The sequence below is a fragment of the Heptranchias perlo genome, chromosome 18, assembly GCF_035084215.1.
Source record: "Heptranchias perlo isolate sHepPer1 chromosome 18, sHepPer1.hap1, whole genome shotgun sequence".
NCBI lineage: Eukaryota > Metazoa > Chordata > Chondrichthyes > Hexanchiformes > Hexanchidae > Heptranchias > Heptranchias perlo.
Genome location: NC_090342.1, coordinates 58855197 through 58876532, shown reverse-complemented (window position 1 = coordinate 58876532; position 21336 = coordinate 58855197). Strand labels below are relative to the sequence as shown.

Here is a 21336-nt window from a genome sequence, read left to right as displayed (position 1 = left end):
CAGGGTCAGTGTACACAGGGTCAGTGGGGACAGGGGTCACTGTGTACACAGGGTCAGTGGGGACAGGGGTCACTGTGTACACAGGGTCAGTGGGGACAGGGGTCACTGTGTACACAGGGTCAGTGGGGACAGGGGTCACTGTGTACACAGGGTCAGTGGGGACAGGGGTCACTGTGTACACAGGGTCAGTGGGGACAGGGGTCACTGTGTACACAGGGTCAGTGGGGACAGGGGTCACGCTGTCCACAGGGTCACTGCGGATGGGGTCACACTGTGCACAGGGTCACTGCGGATTGGGGTCACTCGGTACACAGGGTCAGGGCGGACAGGGGTCACTCTGTGCACAGGGTCAGTGGGGACAGGGGTCACACAGTACACAGGGTCAGTGGGGACAGGGGACACTCTGTACACAGGGTCACTGGGGACAGGGGTCACTGTGTACACAGGGTCAGTGGGGACAGGGGTCACTGTGTACACAGGGTCAGTGGGGACAGGGGTCACTGTGTACACAGGGTCAGTGGGGACAGGGGTCACTGTGTGCACAGGGTCAGTGGGGACAGGGGTCACTCTGTACACAGGGTCAGTGGGGACAGGGGTCACTGTGTACACAGGGTCAGTGGGGACAGGGGTCACGCTGTCCACAGGGTCACTGCGGATGGGGTCACGCTGTGCACAGGGTCACTGCGGATTGGGGTCACTCGGTACACAGGGTCAGGGCGGACAGGGGTCACTCTGTGCACAGGGTCAGTGGGGACAGGGGTCACACAGTACACAGGGTCAGTGGGGACAGGGGACACTCTGTACACAGGGTCAGTGCGGACAGTGGTCACTGTGTACACAGGGTCAGTGGGGACAGGGGTCACTGTGTACACAGGGTCAGTGGGGACAGGGGTCACTGTGTACACAGGGTCAGTGGGGACAGGGGTCACTGTGTACACAGGGTCAGTGGGGACAGGGGTCACTCTGTACACAGGGTCAGTGGGGACAGGGGTCACTGTGTACACAGGGTCAGTGGGGACAGGGGTCACTGTGTACACAGGGTCAGTGGGGACAGGGGTCACGCTGTCCACAGGGTCACTGCGGATGGGGTCACGCTGTGCACAGAGTTACTGCGGATTGGGGTCACTCGGTACACAGGGTCAGGGCGGACAGGGGTCACTCTGTGCACAGGGTCAGTGGGGACAGGGGTCACACAGTACACAGGGTCAGTGGGGACAGGGGACACTCTGTACACAGGGTCAGTGTACACAGGGTCAGTGGGGACAGGGGTCACTGTGTACACAGGGTCAGTGGGGACAGGGGTCACTGTGTACACAGGGTCAGTGGGGACAGGGGTCACTGTGTACACAGGGTCAGTGGGGACAGGGGTCACGCTGTCCACAGGGTCACTGCGGATGGGGTCACGCTGTGCACAGAGTTACTGCGGATTGGGGTCACTCGGTACACAGGGTCAGGGCGGACAGGGGTCACTCTGTGCACAGGGTCAGTGGGGACAGGGGTCACACAGTACACAGGGTCAGTGGGGACAGGGGACACTCTGTACACAGGGTCAGTGTACACAGGGTCAGTGGGGACAGGGGTCACTGTGTACACAGGGTCAGTGGGGACAGGGGTCACTGTGTACACAGGGTCAGTGGGGACAGGGGTCACTGTGTACACAGGGTCAGTGGGGACAGGGGTCACTGTGTACACAGGGTCAGTGGGGACAGGGGTCACTGTGTACACAGGGTCAGTGGGGACAGGGGTCACGCTGTCCACAGGGTCACTGCGGATGGGGTCACGCTGTGCACAGGGTCACTGCGGATTGGGGTCACTCGGTACACAGGGTCAGGGCGGACAGGGGTCACTCTGTGCACAGGGTCAGTGGGGACAGGGGTCACACAGTACACAGGGTCAGTGGGGACAGGGGACACTCTGTACACAGGGTCAGTGCGGACAGGGGTCACTGTGTACACAGGGTCAGTGGGGACAGGGGTCACTGTGTACACAGGGTCAGTGGGGACAGGGGTCACTGTGTACACAGGGTCAGTGGGGACAGGGGTCACTGTGTGCACAGGGTCAGTGGGGACAGGGGTCACTCTGTACACAGGGTCAGTGGGGACAGGGGTCACTGTGCACACAGGGTCAGTGGGGACAGGGGTCACTGTGTGCACAGGGTCAGTGGGGACAGGGGTCACTCTGTACACAGGGTCAGTGGGGACAGGGGTCACTGTGTACACAGGGTCAGTGGGGACAGGGGTCACTGTGTACACAGGGTCAGTGGGGACAGGGGTCACGCTGTCCACAGGGTCACTGCGGATGGGGTCACGCTGTGCACAGGGTAACTGCGGATTGGGGTCACTCGGTACACAGGGTCAGGGCGGACAGGGGTCACTCTGTGCACAGGGTCAGTGGGGACAAGGGTCACACAGTACACAGGGTCAGTGGGGACAGGGGTCACACAGTACACAGGGTCAGTGGGGACAGGGGTCACTGTGTACACAGGGTCAGTGGGGAGAGGGGTCACGCTGTCCACAGGGTCACTGCGGATGGGGTCACGCTGTGCACAGGGTCACTGCGGATTGGGGTCACTCGGTACTCAGGGTCAGGGCGGACAGGGGTCACTCTGTGCACAGGGTCAGTGGGGAAAGGGGTCACACAGTACACAGGGTCAGTGGGGACAGGGGACACTCTGTACACAGGGTCAGTGCGGACAGGGGTCACTGTGTACACAGGGTCAGTGGGGACAGGGGTCACTGTGTACACAGGGTCAGTGGGGACAGGGGTCACTGTGTACACAGGGTCAGTGGGGACAGGGGTCACTCTGTACACAGGGTCAGTGGGGACAGGGGTCACTGTGTACACAGGGTCAGTGGGGACAGGGGTCACTGTGTACACAGGGTCAGTGGGGACAGGGGTCACGCTGTCCACAGGGTCACTGCGGATGGGGTCACGCTGTGCACAGAGTTACTGCGGATTGGGGTCACTCGGTACACAGGGTCAGGGCGGACAGGGGTCACTCTGTGCACAGGGTCAGTGGGGACAGGGGTCACACAGTACACAGGGTCAGTGGGGACAGGGGACACTCTGTACACAGGGTCAGTGTACACAGGGTCAGTGGGGACAGGGGACACTCTGTTCACAGGGTCAGTGGGGACAGGGGACACTCTGTTCACAGGGTCAGTGCAGACAGGGGTCACTGTGTACACAGGGTCAGTGGGGACGGGGTCATTGTGTACACAGTGTCAGTGGGGACAGGGGTCACTGTGTACACAGGGTCAGTGGGGACAGGGGTCACTGTGTACACAGGGTCAGTGGGGACAGGGGTCACTGTGTGCACAGGGTCAGTGGGGACAGGGGTCACTGTGTACACAGGGTCAGTGGGGACAGGGGTCACTGTGTACACAGGGTCAGTGGGGACAGGGGTCACTCTGTACACAGGGTCAGTGGGGACAGGGGTCACGCTGTCCACAGGGTCACTGCGGATGGGGTCACGCTGTGCACAGGGTCACTGCGGATTGGGGTCACTCGGTACACAGGGTCAGGGCGGACAGGGGTCACTCTGTGCACAGGGTCAGTGGGGACAGGGGTCACACAGTACACAGGGTCAGTGGGGACAGGGGACACTCTGTACACAGGGTCAGTGCGGACAGGGGTCACTGTGTACATAGGGTCAGTGGGGACAGGGGTCACTGTGTACACAGGGTCAGTGGGGACAGGGGTCACTGTGTACACAGGGTCAGTGGGGACAGGGGTCACTGTGTGCACAGGGTCAGTGGGGACAGGGGTCACTCTGTACACAGGGTCAGTGGGGACAGGGGTCACTGTGTACACAGGGTCAGTGGGGACAGGGGTCACTGTGTACACAGGGTCAGTGGGGACAGGGGTCACGCTATCCACAGGGTCACTGCGGATGGGGTCACGCTGTGCACAGAGTTACTGCGGATTGGGGTCACTCGGTACACAGGGTCAGGGCGGACAGGGGTCACTCTGTGCACACGGTCAGTGGGGACAGGGGTCACACAGTCCTCAGGGTCAGTGGGGACAGGGGACACTGTGTACACAGGGTCAGTGGGGACAGGGGTCACTGTGTACACAGGGTCAGTGGGGACAGGGGTCACTGTGTACACAGGGTCAGTGGGGACAGGGGTCACTGTGTACACAGGGTCAAGCGGGACAGGGGTCACTGTGTGCACAGGGTCAAGCGGGACAGGGATCACTGTGTACACAGGGTCAATGACGACAGAGGTCACTCTGTACACAACGTCGGTGCGGACAGGGGTCACTCTGTGCACAGGGTCAGAGGGGACAGGGGTCACTTTACAGGGAAGTGGGGACAGGGGTCACGCTGTACACAGGGTCACTGCGGATGGGGTCACGCTGTGCACAGGGTCACTGCGGATTGGGGTCACTCGGTACACAGGGTCAGTGGGGACAGGGGTCACTGTGTACACAGGGTCAGTGGGGACAGGGGTCACTGTGTACACAGGGTCAGTGGGGACAGGGGTCACTGTGTGCACAGGGTCAGTGGGGACAGGGGACACTCTGTACACAGGGTCAGTGGGGACAGGGGACACTCTGTACACAGGGTCAGTGTGCACAGGGTCAGTGGGGACAGGGGTCACTGTGTACAGAGGGTCAGTGGGGACAGGGGTCACGCTGTCCACAGGGTCACTGCGGATGGGGTCACGCTGTGCACAGGGTCACTGCGGATTGGGGTCACTCGGTACACAGGGTCAGGGCGGACAGGGGTCACTCTGTGCACAGGGTCAGTGGGGACAGGGGTCACACAGTACACAGGGTCAGTGGGGACAGGGGACACTCTGTACACAGGGTCAGTGCGGACAGTGGTGACTGTGTACACAGGGTCAGTGGGGACAGGGGTCACTGTGTACACAGGGTCAGTGGGGACAGGGGTCACTGTGTACACAGGGTCAGTGGGGACAGGGGTCACTGTGTACACAGGGTCAGTGGGGACAGGGGTCACTCTGTACACAGGGTCAGTGGGGACAGGGGTCACTGTGTACACAGGGTCAGTGGGGACAGGGGTCACTGTGTGCACAGGGTCAGTGGGGACAGGGGTCACGCTGTCCACAGGGTTACTGCGGATGGGGTCACGCTGTGCACAGAGTTACTGCGGATTGGGGTCACTCGGTACACAGGGTCAGGGCGGACAGGGGTCACTCTGTGCACAGGGTCAGTGGGGACAGGGGTCAAACAGTACACAGGGTCAGTGGGGACAGGGGACACTCTGTACACAGGGTCAGTGTACACAGGGTCAGTGGGGACAGGGGTCACTGTGTACACAGGGTCAGTGGGGACAGGGGTCACTGTGTACACAGGGTCAGTGGGGACAGGGGTCACTGTGTACACAGGGTCAGTGGGGACAGGGGTCACTGTGTACACAGGGTCAGTGGGGACAGGGGTCACTGTGTACACAGGGTCAGTGGGGACAGGGGTCACTGTGTACACAGGGTCAGTGGGGACAGGGGTCACGCTGTCCACAGGGTCACTGCGGATGGGGTCACACTGTGCACAGGGTCACTGCGGATTGGGGTCACTCGGTACACAGGGTCAGGGCGGACAGGGGTCACTCTGTGCACAGGGTCAGTGGGGACAGGGGTCACACAGTACACAGGGTCAGTGGGGACAGGGGACACTCTGTACACAGGGTCACTGGGGACAGGGGTCACTGTGTACACAGGGTCAGTGGGGACAGGGGTCACTGTGTACACAGGGTCAGTGGGGACAGGGGTCACTGTGTACACAGGGTCAGTGGGGACAGGGGTCACTGTGTGCACAGGGTCAGTGGGGACAGGGGTCACTCTGTACACAGGGTCAGTGGGGACAGGGGTCACTGTGTACACAGGGTCAGTGGGGACAGGGGTCACGCTGTCCACAGGGTCACTGCGGATGGGGTCACGCTGTGCACAGGGTCACTGCGGATTGGGGTCACTCGGTACACAGGGTCAGGGCGGACAGGGGTCACTCTGTGCACAGGGTCAGTGGGGACAGGGGTCACACAGTACACAGGGTCAGTGGGGACAGGGGACACTCTGTACACAGGGTCAGTGCGGACAGTGGTCACTGTGTACACAGGGTCAGTGGGGACAGGGGTCACTGTGTACACAGGGTCAGTGGGGACAGGGGTCACTGTGTACACAGGGTCAGTGGGGACAGGGGTCACTGTGTACACAGGGTCAGTGGGGACAGGGGTCACTCTGTACACAGGGTCAGTGGGGACAGGGGTCACTGTGTACACAGGGTCAGTGGGGACAGGGGTCACTGTGTACACAGGGTCAGTGGGGACAGGGGTCACGCTGTCCACAGGGTCACTGCGGATGGGGTCACGCTGTGCACAGAGTTACTGCGGATTGGGGTCACTCGGTACACAGGGTCAGGGCGGACAGGGGTCACTCTGTGCACAGGGTCAGTGGGGACAGGGGTCACACAGTACACAGGGTCAGTGGGGACAGGGGACACTCTGTACACAGGGTCAGTGTACACAGGGTCAGTGGGGACAGGGGTCACTGTGTACACAGGGTCAGTGGGGACAGGGGTCACTGTGTACACAGGGTCAGTGGGGACAGGGGTCACTGTGTACACAGGGTCAGTGGGGACAGGGGTCACGCTGTCCACAGGGTCACTGCGGATGGGGTCACGCTGTGCACAGAGTTACTGCGGATTGGGGTCACTCGGTACACAGGGTCAGGGCGGACAGGGGTCACTCTGTGCACAGGGTCAGTGGGGACAGGGGTCACACAGTACACAGGGTCAGTGGGGACAGGGGACACTCTGTACACAGGGTCAGTGTACACAGGGTCAGTGGGGACAGGGGTCACTGTGTACACAGGGTCAGTGGGGACAGGGGTCACTGTGTGCACAGGGTCAGTGGGGACAGGGGTCACTGTGTACACAGGGTCAGTGGGGACAGGGGTCACTGTGTACACAGGGTCAGTGGGGACAGGGGTCACTGTGTACACAGGGTCAGTGGGGACAGGGGTCACGCTGTCCACAGGGTCACTGCGGATGGGGTCACGCTGTGCACAGGGTCACTGCGGATTGGGGTCACTCGGTACACAGGGTCAGGGCGGACAGGGGTCACTCTGTGCACAGGGTCAGTGGGGACAGGGGTCACACAGTACACAGGGTCAGTGGGGACAGGGGACACTCTGTACACAGGGTCAGTGCGGACAGGGGTCACTGTGTACACAGGGTCAGTGGGGACAGGGGTCACTGTGTACACAGGGTCAGTGGGGACAGGGGTCACTGTGTACACAGGGTCAGTGGGGACAGGGGTCACTGTGTGCACAGGGTCAGTGGGGACAGGGGTCACTCTGTACACAGGGTCAGTGGGGACAGGGGTCACTGTTTACACAGGGTCAGTGGGGACAGGGGTCACTGTGTACACAGGGTCAGTGGGGACAGGGGTCACGCTGTCCACAGGGTCACTGCGGATGGGGTCACGCTGTGCACAGATTTACTGCGGATTGGGGTCACTCGGTACACAGGGTCAGGGCGGACAGGGGTCACTCTGTGCACAGGGTCAGTGGGGACAGGGGTCACACAGTACACAGGGTCAGTGGGGACAGGGGACACTCTGTACACAGGGTCAGTGTACACAGGGTCAGTGGGGACAGGGGTCACTGTGTACACAGGGTCAGTGGGGACAGGGGTCACTGTGTACACAGGGTCAGTGACGACAGAGATGACTCCGTACACAGCGTCGGTGCAGACAGGTGTCACTCTGTGCACAGGGTAAGAGGGCACTGGGGTCATTGTACAGGGAAGTGGGGACAGGGGTCACGCTGTATACAAGGAAGAAGGGACAGGGGTCACGCAGTACACAGGGTCACTGCAGATCGGGGTCACGCTGTACACAGGGTCACTGCGGATAGGGGTAACTCGGCACACAGGGTCAGGGCGGACAGGGGTCACTCTGTGCACAGGGTCAGTGGGGAGAGGGGTCACACAGTACACAGGGTCAGTGGGGACAGGGGACACTCTGTACACAGGGTCAGTGCGGACAGGGGTCACTGTGTACACAGGGTCAGTGGGGACAGGGGTCACTGTGTACACAGGGTCAGTGGGGACAGGGGTCACTGTGTACACAGGGTCAGTGGGGACAGGGGTCACTCTGTGCACAGGGTCAGTGGGGACAGGGGTCACTGTGTACACAGGGTCAGTGGGGACAGGGGTCACTGTGAACATAGGGTCAGTGGGGACAGGGGTCACTGTGTACACAGGGTCAGAGGGGACAGGGTTCACTGCGCACACAGGTCACTCTGTACACAGGGTCAGAGGGCACAGTGATCATTGTGCAGGGAAATGGGGACAGGGGTCACGCCGCATCCAAGGAAGAAGCGACAGGGGTCACTCTGTACACAGGGTCACTGCGGATAGGGGTCACTCGGCACACAGGGTCAGGGTGGACAGGGGTCACTCGGCACACAGGGTCAGGGCGGACAGGGGTCACTCTGTACACAGGGTCAGTGGGGCCAGGGGTCACTCTGTACACAGGGTCAGTGGGTTGAGTGGTCACAGTGTACACAGGGTGAAGGGGGACAGGGGTCTCTGTGTACATCGGGTCAGTGGGTCGAGTGGTCACTGTGAACATCGGGTCAGTGGGGACAGGGGTCACTGTGTACACAGGGTCATGGGGACAGGGGTCACTGTGTACACAGGGTCATGGGGACAGGGGTCACTGTGTACACGGGGTCAGTGGGGATGTCGTTTAAACTCTATCTGTAGGAGGGACCAACTCACTTGTTTCTCTGGCTGCCTGGTTAGTCTCTCACGTCCTAAACTATCCTAAAATATAAAAACACAGAAACTGATCCATAAACAAAGCTCAGCATCAATTCTCCACACAGAGTGTAACGGGTAAAGGGCTCCCCGGGTCACGGGATCATTCTCTACACAGATTGTAACTGGCAGGGGTCATGCTGTTTCTCAAATCTGTGGTTTCTGTCTTCAGTGTCAGCATGCTATTGGTCCATGAAGTGCCTCACATTGAATACTGGTCCAGTGAGCAGGGGCATAATCTCGGAGAGTGAGCAAGGGGCTAATCAGGGATTGTGAGCAGGAGGCTAATCAGGGATAGTGAGCAGCGGAATATTCTGGGACAGTGAGCAGGGGGCTAACCAGGATGGAGAGCAGGGGGCTAATGTGGGATAGTAAGCAGGGGGATGACCAGGGATCGTGGGCAGGGGGATAATCTGGGATAGTGAGCAAGGGGCTAATCTGGGATAGTGAGCAGGGGGCTAATCTGGGATAGTGAGCAGCGGAATATTCTGGGATAGTGAGCAGCGGAATATTCTGGGATCGTGAGCAGGGGGCTAATCTGGGATAGTGAGCAGGCGGATAATCAGGGATCGTGAGCAGGGGGCTACTCAGGGATGGTGAGCAGGGGGCTACTCAGGGATGGTGAGCAGGGGGCTACTCAGGGATGGTGAGCAGGGGGCTACTCAGGGATGGTGAGCAGGGGGCTACTCAGGGATGGTGAGCAGGGGGCTACTCAGGGATGGTGAGCAGGGGGCTACTCAGGGATGGTGAGCAGGGGGCTACTCAGGGATGGTGAGCAGGGGGATAATCCGGGTTTTTGAACAGGGGGATAATCTGGGATAGTGGGCAGGGGGATAATCTGGGATCGTGGGCAGGGGGATAATCTGGGATAGTGGGCAGGGGGATAATCTGGGATAGTGGGCAGGGGGCTAATCTGGGATAGTGAGCTAATCAGGGATCGTGAGCAGGGGGCTATTCAGGGATAGTGAGCAGGGGGCTATTCAGGGATAGTGAGCAGGGGGCTAATTAGGGATAGTGAGCAGGGGGCTAATTAGGGATAGTGAGCAGGGGGCTAATTCGGGATAGTGAGCAGGGGGCTAATTAGGGATAGTGAGCAGGGGGCTAATTAGGGATAGTGAGCAGGGGGCTAATTAGGGATAGTGAGCAGGGGGCTAATTAGGGATAGTGAGCAGGGGGCTAATCAGGCTAGTGAGCAGGGGCAGTTAACAAAGGGCAAGTTGTGTTTGACTATTTTAATTGATTTTTTTTTTAAGGAAATCGTATGTAAAGGTCATATATTGCAGATGGATAATCAGAAGGCATTTGATATCGTGCCACATGAAAGACTTGTTAGGAAAATTATGGCAGCTGGTATTATCAGGAAATGTAATTGCACGGGAGAGAGCTGGTTCAGAGACAGATTGGCGGTAAGTGGATGTATTGTAGATTGATGGGATGTGGGAGTGATACTATCCAATGATCTGTACTGAGAACATTTCATTTGTACGAGTGACAGACATTGGCAACAGAGGATTGACAGTAAGGTCAGCAAACTATGAGCAGAAAGTTAAGGATGCAGGTGGGCGGAGAGGGCCATGAAAGGAAACTCACCCCCAACAGTGAGATCCTTCACAGAGTGCAGGAGCAGGGATCTCAGAGTGAGATACAAAGACCCTTGTGGTGGGAGTGATGGCAGAAAAGGCCACAAAAAAGGCCTGTGCAATTCTGAGCCATAGATGGAGAACATGTACACAGGAAGTGCTGCTGAATATGGAGATGATGTGGAGATGCCGGTGATGGACTGGGGTTGACAATTGTAAACAATTTTACAACACCAAGTTATAGTCCAGCAATTTTATTTTAAATTCACAAGCTTTCGGAGGCTTCCTCCTTCGTCAGGTGAACGATGTGAAAAGTGGAGCTCTCCCCAGTCCTGGACAATATTTATCCCTCAACCAACATCACTAAAAAAGATAGCTGGACATTTATCTCATAGCTGTTTGTGGGATCTTGCTCTGCACAAATAGGCTGCCGCAGTTCCCTAAAGGCTCCATATAAATGCAAGATCTTTCATTTTTGGAACAGACTACAAAAGGCAATTGGATAAGCATTTGAAAAGGAAGAATAAAAAAGAACACATGGAAATGGGATTAGAGCGAACAGCTGCAGTTAAAGAGCTAGCACTGACAGAGTCGTGATGGGCTGAATGGCCTCCATTGGTGCAGTAATGTCTATGATAGACGACCCACAAACAAAATTTTCCCCTAAACTGCCTTGTTGTATGCTCAATGAACCCCAGTGGGGAGTGGGGGGGGGGGGAGTGGACACTAGTGAGCACAGTGGGGAGGGGGAGGAGTGGACACTAGTGAGCGCAGTGGGGAGGGGGAGTGGACACTAGTGAGCACAGTGGGGTGGGGTGGACACTAGTGAGCACAGTGAGGAGGGGGAGGAGTGGACACTAGTGAGCACAGTGGGGGGAGTGGACACTAGTGAGCGCAGTGGGGGAGTGGACACTAGTGAGCACAGTGGGGAGGGGGAGTGGACACTAGTGAGCACAGTGGGGGGGAGTGGACACTAGTGAGCACAGTGGGGAGGGGAGGAGTGGACACTAGTGAGCACAGTGGGGAGGGGAGGAGTGGACACTAGTGAGCACAGTGGGGAGGGGGAGTGGACACAAGTGAGCACAGTGGGGAGGGGGAGTGGACACAAGTGAGCACAGTGGGGAGGGGGAGTGGACACTAGTGAGCACAGTGGGGAGGGGGGAGTGGACACTAGTGAGCGCAGTGGGGAAGGGGAGGAGTGGACACTAGTGAGCACAGTGGGGAGTGGGGGGAGTGGACACTAGTGAGCACAGTGGGGAGGGGGGTGGACACCAGTGAGCACAGTGGGGAGTGGGGGAGTGGACACTAGTGAGCGCAGTGGGGAGGGGGGGGAGTGGACAGGAGTGAACACAGTGGGGAGTGGGGGGAGTGGACAGGAGTGAACACAGTGGGGAGTGGGGGAGTGGACACTAGTGAATACAGTGGGGAGTGGACACTAGTGAATACAGTGGGGAGTGGACACTAGTGAATACAGTGCGGAGTGGACACTAGTGAATACAGTGGGGAGTGGACACTAGTGAATACAGTGCGGAGTGTAGGAGTGGACACTAGTGAATACAGTGCGGAGTGGGGGGAGTGGACACTAGTGAATACAGTGCGGAGTGTAGGAGTGGACACTAGTGAACACAGTGGGGAGTGGGGGGAGTGGACAGGAGTGAACACAGTGGGGAGTGGGGGAGTGGACACTAGTGAATACAGTGCGGAGTGGACACTAGTGAATACAGTGGGGAGTGGACACTAGTGAATACAGTGCGGAGTGGGGGGAGTGGACACTAGTGAATACAGTGCGGAGTGTAGGAGTGGACACTAGTGAACACAGTGCGGAGTGGAGGAGTGGCCACTAGTGAATACAGTGCGGAGTGGAGGAGTGGACACTAGTGAATACAGTGCGGAGTGGAGGAGTGGACACTAGTGAATACAGTGGGGAGTGGAGGAGTGGACACTAGTGAATACAGTGGGGAGTGGGGGAGTGGACACCAGTGAACACAGTGCGGCGTGGAGGAGTGGACACTAGTGAATACAGTGCGGAGTGGAGGAGTGGACACCAGTGAATACAGTGGGGAGTGGGGAGTGGACACCAGTGAATACAGTGGGGAGTGGACACTAGTGAACACAGTGGGGAGTGGGGGAGTGGACAGGAGTGAATACAGTGCGGAGTGGGGGGAGTGGACACCAGTGAACACAGTGCGGAGTGGGGGGAGTGGACAGGAGTGAATACAGTGCGGAGTGGGGGGAGTGGACACCAGTGAACACAGTGCGGAGTGGGGGAGTGGACACTAGTGAACACAGTGCGGAGTGGGGGGAGTGGACACCAGTGAACACAGTGCGGAGTGGGGGGAGTGGACACCAGTGAATACAGTGCGGAGTGAGGGAGTGGACACCAGTGAACACAGTGCGGAGTGGGGGGAGTGGACAGGAGTGAATACAGTGCGGAGTGGGGGAGTGGACACTAGTGAACACAGTGCGGAGTGGGGGGAGTGGACACCAGTGAACACAGTGCGGAGTGGGGGAGTGGACACTAGTGAACACAGTGCGGAGTGGGGGGAGTGGACACTAGTGAACACAGTGCGGAGTGGGGGAGTGGACACTAGTGAACACAGTGCGGAGTGGGGGGAGTGGACACCAGTGAACACAGTGCGGAGTGGGGGGAGTGGACACCAGTGAATACAGTGCGGAGTGAGGGAGTGGACACCAGTGAACACAGTGCGGAGTTGGGGGAGTGGACAGGAGTGAATACAGTGCGGAGTGGGGGAGTGGACACCAGTGAACACAGTGCGGAGTGGGGGAGTGGACACTAGTGAACACAGTGCGGAGTGGGGGAGTGGACACTAGTGAACACAGTGCGGAGTGGGGGGAGTGGACACCAGTGAACACAGTGCGGAGTGGGGGGAGTGGACACCAGTGAACACAGTGCGGAGTTGGGGGAGTGGACAGGAGTGAATACAGTGCGGAGTGGGGGAGTGGACACTAGTGAACACAGTGCGGAGTTGGGGGAGTGGACAGGAGTGAATACAGTGCGGAGTGGGGGAGTGGACACCAGTGAACACAGTGCGGAGTTGGGGGAGTGGACAGGAGTGAATACAGTGCGGAGTGGGGGAGTGGACACTAGTGAACACAGTGCGGAGTTGGGGGAGTGGACAGGAGTGAATACAGTGCGGAGTGGGGGAGTGGACACCAGTGAACACAGTGCGGAGTGGGGGAGTGGACAGGAGTGAATACAGTGCGGAGTGGGGGAGTGGACATCAGTGAACACAGTGCGGAGTTGGGGGAGTGGACAGGAGTGAATACAGTGCGGAGTGGGGGAGTGGACACTAGTGAACACAGTGCGGAGTTGGGGGAGTGGACAGGAGTGAATACAGTGCGGAGTGGGGGAGTGGACACTAGTGAACACAGTGCGGAGTTGGGGGAGTGGACAGGAGTGAATACAGTGCGGAGTGAGGGAGTGGACACCAGTGAACACAGTGCGGAGTTGGGGGAGTGGACAGGAGTGAATACAGTGCGGAGTGGGGGAGTGGACACTAGTGAACACAGTGCGGAGTTGGGGGAGTGGACAGGAGTGAATACAGTGCGGAGTGGGGGAGTGGACACCAGTGAACACAGTGCGGAGTGGGGGAGTGGACAGGAGTGAATACAGTGCGGAGTGGGGGAGTGGACATCAGTGAACACAGTGCGGAGTGGGGGAGTGGACAGGAGTGAATACAGTGCGGAGTGGGGGAGTGGACAGGAGTGAATACAGTGCGGAGTGGGGGAGTGGACACCAGTGAACACAGTGCGGAGTTGGGGGAGTGGACAGGAGTGAATACAGTGCGGAGTGGGGGAGTGAACAGGAGTGAATACAGTGCGGAGTGGGGGAGTGGACATCAGTGAACACAGTGCGGAGTGGGGGAGTGGACAGGAGTGAATACAGTGCGGAGTGGGGGAGTGGACAGGAGTGAATACAGTGCGGAGTGGGGGAGTGGACACCAGTGAACACAGTGCGGAGTGGGGGAGTGAACAGGAGTGAATACAGTGCGGAGTGGGGGAGTGGACATCAGTGAATACAGTGCGGAGTGGGGGAGTGGACACTAGTGAATACAGTGGGGAGTGGGGGAGTGGACACTAGTGAACACAGTGCGGAGTGGAGGAGCGGACACTAGTGAATACAGTGCGGAGTGGACACTAGTGAATACAGTGGGGAGTGGGGGAGTGGACACTAGTGAATACAGTGGGGAGTGGGGGAGTGGACACTAGTGAACACAGTGCGGAGTGGAGGAGTGAACACTAGTGAACACAGTGGGGAGTGGAGGAGTGGACACCAGTGAACACAGTGCGGAGTGGGGGAGTGGACACGAGTGAACACAGTGCGGAGTTGAGGAGTGAACACTAGTGAACACAGTGGGGAGCGGAGGAGTGGACACCACTGAACACAGTGCGGAGTGGGTGAGTGGACACTAGTGAACACAGTGCGGAGTGAGGGAGTGGACACCAGTGAACACAGTGCGGAGTGGGGGGAGTGGACACTAGTGAATACAGTGCGGAGTGGGGGAGTGGACACTAGTGAACACAGTGAATGTTGCAGTGTCCTAGGCTGGTTGCCTGGTCCTCTTTTAGTGTCCGTCTCTCACTCTCACTTTGATCACCACATTATGGAAGTTCACTCCACCTGGGCAGCAGGATGTTGAACAGTGAAGCTCCTCACCTCCCTCCTACAATCCACAGCTTTTTAAAACTAAGCTTCAGAGGCAAATCTATCATTATCTCCTGGTTGAACTAGTTGTTTCTTTTCATTTTTTTTAACACGTTGGTCACAAGAAGACTCAACGGGTAATAGTGATCAATCGGAGGCGCAGATTCCAGTCAGCCCGCAAAGATCCCCACCCTGCCAACAGCTTACCCTCGGTCCTCGCTTGCGAGTGATGGTCTGTCCCAGCCTGCTGAGGAATGAAATGGGCGATTTCGTAGCAGTCCCAATATTGGACTTATCGTAAAATCCCAGCAGATACTCTGTGAAGAGGAAACAAAAGTCCATAAATATTTTGAAGCATGCACAGGTTTTGAACCCCAGTGACTGTAGACACTGAACTGAACAGATTGAAGCTCCCACAACAGGTCATAAATCTACCAATCATCCAATAAGTAACTCAAAGTCAGTGAACAGTTCCCATTAACTCCCCCTCCAGTTACAGAGGACCCATATACACAGGTAAAACTTCCCATTAACTCCCCCTCCAGTTACAGAGGACCCATATACACAGGTAAAACTTCTCATTAACTCCCCCTCCAGTTACAGAGGACCCATATACACAGGTAAAACTTCTCATTAACTCCCCCTCCAGTTACATTTAGGGGGAATAATTGGATAGGCGCACAGTATCATGAACGTGGATGCAGTGCAGGAAGAAGTTCAGTGCTTTGACGTGAGTGGTCAAGGTGAGTGAGGTCAGCTGTCAAGTGGCGTCTCCAACCAACTACACCATGCACTACACCCCCATCACCCACACACCAATAAACTCTTTTCATCAGTACTCAATTCTCCCAATCAGATGCTTCCTCTCATCCTCACACATTACCACTGTTGCAAGCCACCCACCCATAACTCACAGGCCACACACACTGGCAGCTATTCAACCATGACAGGCTCATCACCCAGACACATGTTCCGCTTTCTTGCAGGAGAAGGTGGCACATATCAGGAAGTAGCACGTGGCAGTGGCATTTAGCCCCTCGAGCCTGTTCCACCATTCAATGAGACCATGGTGGACCTGTGACCTAACTCCATATACCTGCCTTAGCCCCATATCCCTTAACACCCTTGGTTCACAGAAATCTATCAATCTCAGATTTAACATTCACAAGTGCGCTAGCATCAACTGTCGTCTGCAGAAGAGAGTTCCAAATGTCTCCCACCCTTTGCGTGTAGAAGCATTTCCTAACTTCACTCCTGCACGTTCTGGCTCTAAATGTTCGGCTATGTCCCCGGGTCCTAGTATTCAAGTCTAGGAGACCTCCAAAAACAGTTACAAATGTCTCGGCAGTCAGAGACAATAATCCAGCCACTAAACTGTAAATCTTGTAAATCCTGCATGGTCCCTTTAAATAGCACTGGTTGGGGTTAAGTTGAGTTGAGTTGAGCGTTAAGTCCCAAAATGGTGTCTATCACTTTAAATCAGCGTTGCACACTGATTGGATCCATTTTCTCCCTGCTTTACATGATTCCAGCGTTCATTATCTGCACCTGAGCTAACTCCTATACCAATATGGCGTCTGGCGCACATCACACTGGAAACGTGCGTGTGCATCCAAAACGCCATCTTGGATGTCAGAGAGGCCGAAACAACGGGTGCTACACGACCCAATTTAGCGCCCATAGTCTATATACAATGATAAAATTTCTCATTAACTCCGCCCTATAGTTAAAGATAATCCATATACAATGGTAAGAGTTCTTATTAACTCCCCAAAGGGTCCATAGACACTGGTAAAACCGCGAGCACCCCCTCCAGTTACAAAGGGCCCATATTATAATATCATAGTAGCTACAGCAGAGGAGCAGGCCATTTGGCCCATCGTGCCTGCGCCGGCTCTTTGAAAGAGCTCTCCAATTAATCCCACTTCCTTGCTCTTTCCCCACAGCCCTGTAAATTTTTTCCCTTCAAGTATTTATCCAATTCCCTTTTGAAAGTTATTATTGAATCTGCTTCCACCGCCCTTTCAGGCAGCGCATTCCAGATCATTACAACTCGCTGAGTAAAAAAATATTCCCTCATCTCGCCTCTGGCTCTTTTGCCAATTACCTTAAATGTGTGTCCTCTGGTTACCGACCCTTCTGCCACTGGAAACAGTTTCTCGTTATTTACTCTATCAAAACCCTTCATGATTTTGAACACCTCTATCAAATCTCCGCTTAACCTTCTCTGTTCCAAGGAGAACAAGCCCAGATTCTCCAGTCTCTCCATATAACTGTAGTCCCTCATCCCTGGAATCATTCCAGTAAATCTTTCTTGCACTCTCTTCACATCCTTCCTAAAATGTGGTGCCCAGAATTGAACACAATACTCCAGCTGAGGCCTAACCCAGTGATTTATAAAGGTTTACCATAACTTCCTTGCTTTTGTACTCTGTGCCTCTATTAATGAAGCCCAGGATCCCATATGCTTTTTCAACAGCCTCTCAACTTGTCCTGCCACCTTCAAAGATTAGTGTGTGTACACCCTCAGGTCTCTCTGTTCCTCCACCCCGTTTAAAATTGTACCCTTCAGTTTATATTGCCTCTCCTCATTCTTCCTACCAAAATGTATCACTTCACACTTCTCTGCGTTAAATTTCACTTGCCATGTATCTGTCCATTTCACCAGTCTGTCTATGTCCTCCTGAAGTCTGTTACTATCCTCCACATTGTTTACTACATTTCCAAGTTTCGTGTCATCTGCAAACTTTAAAATTATACCCTCTATACCCAAGTCCAGGTCATTAATATATATCAAAAGAGCAGTGGTCCTAATACTGACCCCTGGGGAACACCACTGTATACTTCCCTCAAGTCTGAAAAACAACCATTCACCACTGCTCTCTGTTTTCTGTCCCTTAGCCAATTTTGTATCCACGCTGACACTGTCCCATTAATCCCATGGGCTTTAATTTTGCTAACAAGTCTATTATGTGGTACTTTATCAAACGCCTTGTGAAAGTCCATACACACATCAACCGCATTACCCTCATCAATCCTCTCCGTTACTTCATCAAAGAACTCAATCAAGTTAAGAAAAGACATACTTGCTCTCGAGGCAGTACAAAGAAGGTTCACTCGGTTAATCCCGGGGATGAGGGGGCGGACATATGAGGAGAGGTTGAGTAGATTGGGACTCTACTCATTGGAGTTCAGAAGAATGAGAGGCGATCTTATTGAAACATATAAGATTGTGAAGGGGCTTGATCGGGTGGATGCGGTAAGGACAAACACAATTTTCCTTTAACAAATCCGTGCTGACTTTTATTTATTAGCCCAGACTTTTCCAAGTGCCAATTAATTTTGTCCCAGATTATTGTCTCTAAAAGTTTCTCCACCACCGACGTTAGCTGACCCAGCCTCTAATTGCCGGGTTTATCCCTCTCCCCTTTTTTGAACAGGGGTGTAACATTTGCAATCCTCCAGTCCTCCCCATATCTAAGGAGAATTGGAAGATTGTGGCCAGAGCCTCTGCAATTTGCACTCTTCCTTCCCTCAGTAACCTGGGATGCATCCCATCCGGACTGGGTGACTTTTCTACTTTGAGTACTGCCAATCTTTTAAGTACCTCCTCTTTATCTATTTTTATCCTATCCAATATCACTACTTCCTCCTCCTTTACTGCTAGAATGGCAGCATCCTCTTCTCTAGTGAAGAACATAAGAACATAAGAAAAACAAGCAGTAGGCCAATCGGCCCCTCGAGCCTGCTCCGCCATTCAATAAGATCAAGGCTGATCTGATCCTAACCTCAAATCTAAATTCATGTTCAATTTCCTGCCCGCTCCCCGTAACCCCTAATTCCCTTTACTTCTAGGAAACTGTCTATTTCTGTTTTAAATTTATTTAATGATGTAGCTTCCATAGCTTCCTGGGGCAGCAAATTCCACAGACCTACTACCCTCTGAGTGAAGAAGTTTCTCCTCATCTCAGTTTTGAAAGAGCAGCCCCTTATTCTAAGATTATGCCCCCTAGTTCTAGTTTCACCCATCCTTGGGAACATCCTTACCGCATCCACCCGATCAAGCCCCTTCACAATCTTATATGTTTCAATAAGATCGCCTCTCATTCTTCTGAACTCCAATGAGTAGAGTCCCAATCTACTCAACCTCTCCTCATATGTCCACCCCCTCATCCCCGGGATTAACCGAGTGAACCTTCTTTGTACTGCCTCGAGAGCAAGTATGTCTTTTCTTAAGTATGGACACCAAAACTGTATGCAGTATGTGAAGTATTCATTTAATACCTCAGCCATCTCTTTTTTGTCCTTAATCGGGCCTACACTTCCTTTGATGACCATTTTACTATTTACATGTTTATAAAAGACTTTTGGGTTCCCTTTTCTGTTAGCCCCGAATCTATTCTCATACTCTCTCTTAGCCCCTCTTATTCTCTTTTTCAGATCCCCTCTGTGCTTTCTGTATTTTTCTGTTTCATTTTAATCTCTATATCAGTTTTGGATGCCCTTCCTTTCCCCCTCGTAGGGAACATGTTTACCCTGTACCCAAACCAACTCCTCCTTGAAGGCCTCCCATTGTTTAATTACTGTTTTGCCTGCCAATTTTTGATTCCAATCCTCCAGGGCAAGATCCCTTTTTAACTCACTGAAATTATCCCACCTCCAGTTAAACATTTTCACATTTGATTGTTCCTTGTCCTTTTCCATAACTATTCTAAACCTGATGATATTGTGATCACTGTTCCCCAAATGCTTCCCCACTGAAACATGCTCCATTTGCCTGACTTCATTCCCCAGAACCAGATCCAGCACTGCTTCCTTCCTCTTTGGGCTGGAAACAAACGGATCAAGAAAGTTCTCTTGTATACATTTCAGAAATTCCTCCTCCTCTTTCCTCTTTACACTATTACTATCCCAGTCCATATTGGGATAATTGAAATCCCCCATTATCAATGCTCTGTAGTTCTTCCATCTTTCTGTAATTTGCTCCTCTATCCCTTTCCCACTATTTGGTGGCCGATAGTATATTTTTTTATTCATTCATGCGATGTGGGCATCGCTGGAAAGGCCAGCATTTATTGCCCATCCCTAATTGCCCTTGAGAAGGTGGTGGTGAGCCGTCTACTTGAACCGCTGCAGTCCATGTGGTGAAGGTTCTCTCACAGTGCTGTTAGGTAGGGAAGTCCAGGATTTTGACCCAGCGACAACAAAGGAACGGTGATATATTTCCAAGTCGGGATGGTGTGTGACTTGGAAGGGAACATACAGGTGGTGTTGTTCCTATGTGCCTGCTGCCCTTGTCCTTCTAGGTGGTAGAGGTCGTGGGTTTGGAAGGTGCTGTCGAAGAAGCCTTGGCGAGTTGCTGCAGTGCATCCTGTGGATGGTACACACTGCAGCCACAGTGCGCCGGTGGTGAAGGGAGTGAATGTTTAGGGTGGTGGATGGTGTGCCAATCAAGCTGGCTGCTTTGACCAGGATGGTATCGAGCTTCATGAGTGTTGTTGGAGCTGCACTCATCCAAGCAAGTGGAGAGTATTCCATCACACTCCTGACTTGTGCCTTGTAGATGGTGGAAAGGCTTTGGGGAGTCAGGAGGTGAGTCACTCGCCGCAGAATACCCAGCCTCTGACCTGCTCTTGTAGCCACAGTATTTATATGGCTGGTCCAGTTAAGTTTCTGGTCAATGGTGACCCTCAGGATGTTGATGTGGGGGATTCGGCGATGGTAATGCCGTTGAATGTCAAAGGAAGGTGGTTAGACTCTCTCTTGTTGGAGATGGTCATTGCCTGGCACTTGTCTGGTGCGAATGTTACTTGCTACTTATCAGCCCAAGCCTGGATGTTGTCCAGGTCTTGCTGCATGTGGGCTCAGACTGCTTCATTATTTGAGGGGTTGCGAATGGAACTGAACACTGTGCAATCATCAGCGAACATCCCCATTTCTGACCTTATGATGGAGGGAAGGTCATTGATGAAGCAGCTGAAGATGGTTGGGCCTAGGACACTGCCCTGAGGAACTCCTGCAGCAATGCCCTGGGGCTGAGATGATTGGCCTCCAACAACCACTACCATCTTCCTTTGTGCCAGGTATGACTCCAGCCACTGGAGAGTTTAACCCCTGATTCCCATTGACTTCAATTTTACTAAGGCTCCTTGGTGCCACACTCGGTCAAATACTGCCTTGATGTCAAAGGCAGTCACTCTCACCTCACCTCTGGAATTCAGCTCTTTTGTCCATGCTTGGACCAAGGCTGTAATGAGGTCTGGAGCCGAGTGGTCCTGGTGGAACCCAAACTGAGCATCGGTGAGC

General features: G+C 54.7%; 1 protein-coding gene across 1 annotated transcript in view; it reads right to left on the bottom strand.

Moving 5' to 3' along the window:
- The window catches only part of LOC137334476 (F-actin-monooxygenase mical2-like), a 140392-nt gene that overhangs the window by 113533 nt on the left and 5523 nt on the right, over positions 1-21336 (bottom strand). The window contains exon 3 of the mRNA XM_067999156.1: positions 15238-15347. Within this exon, the coding sequence (XP_067855257.1) occupies positions 15238-15347 (110 nt within the window). The remainder of the gene's footprint in view (positions 1-15237; positions 15348-21336) is intronic.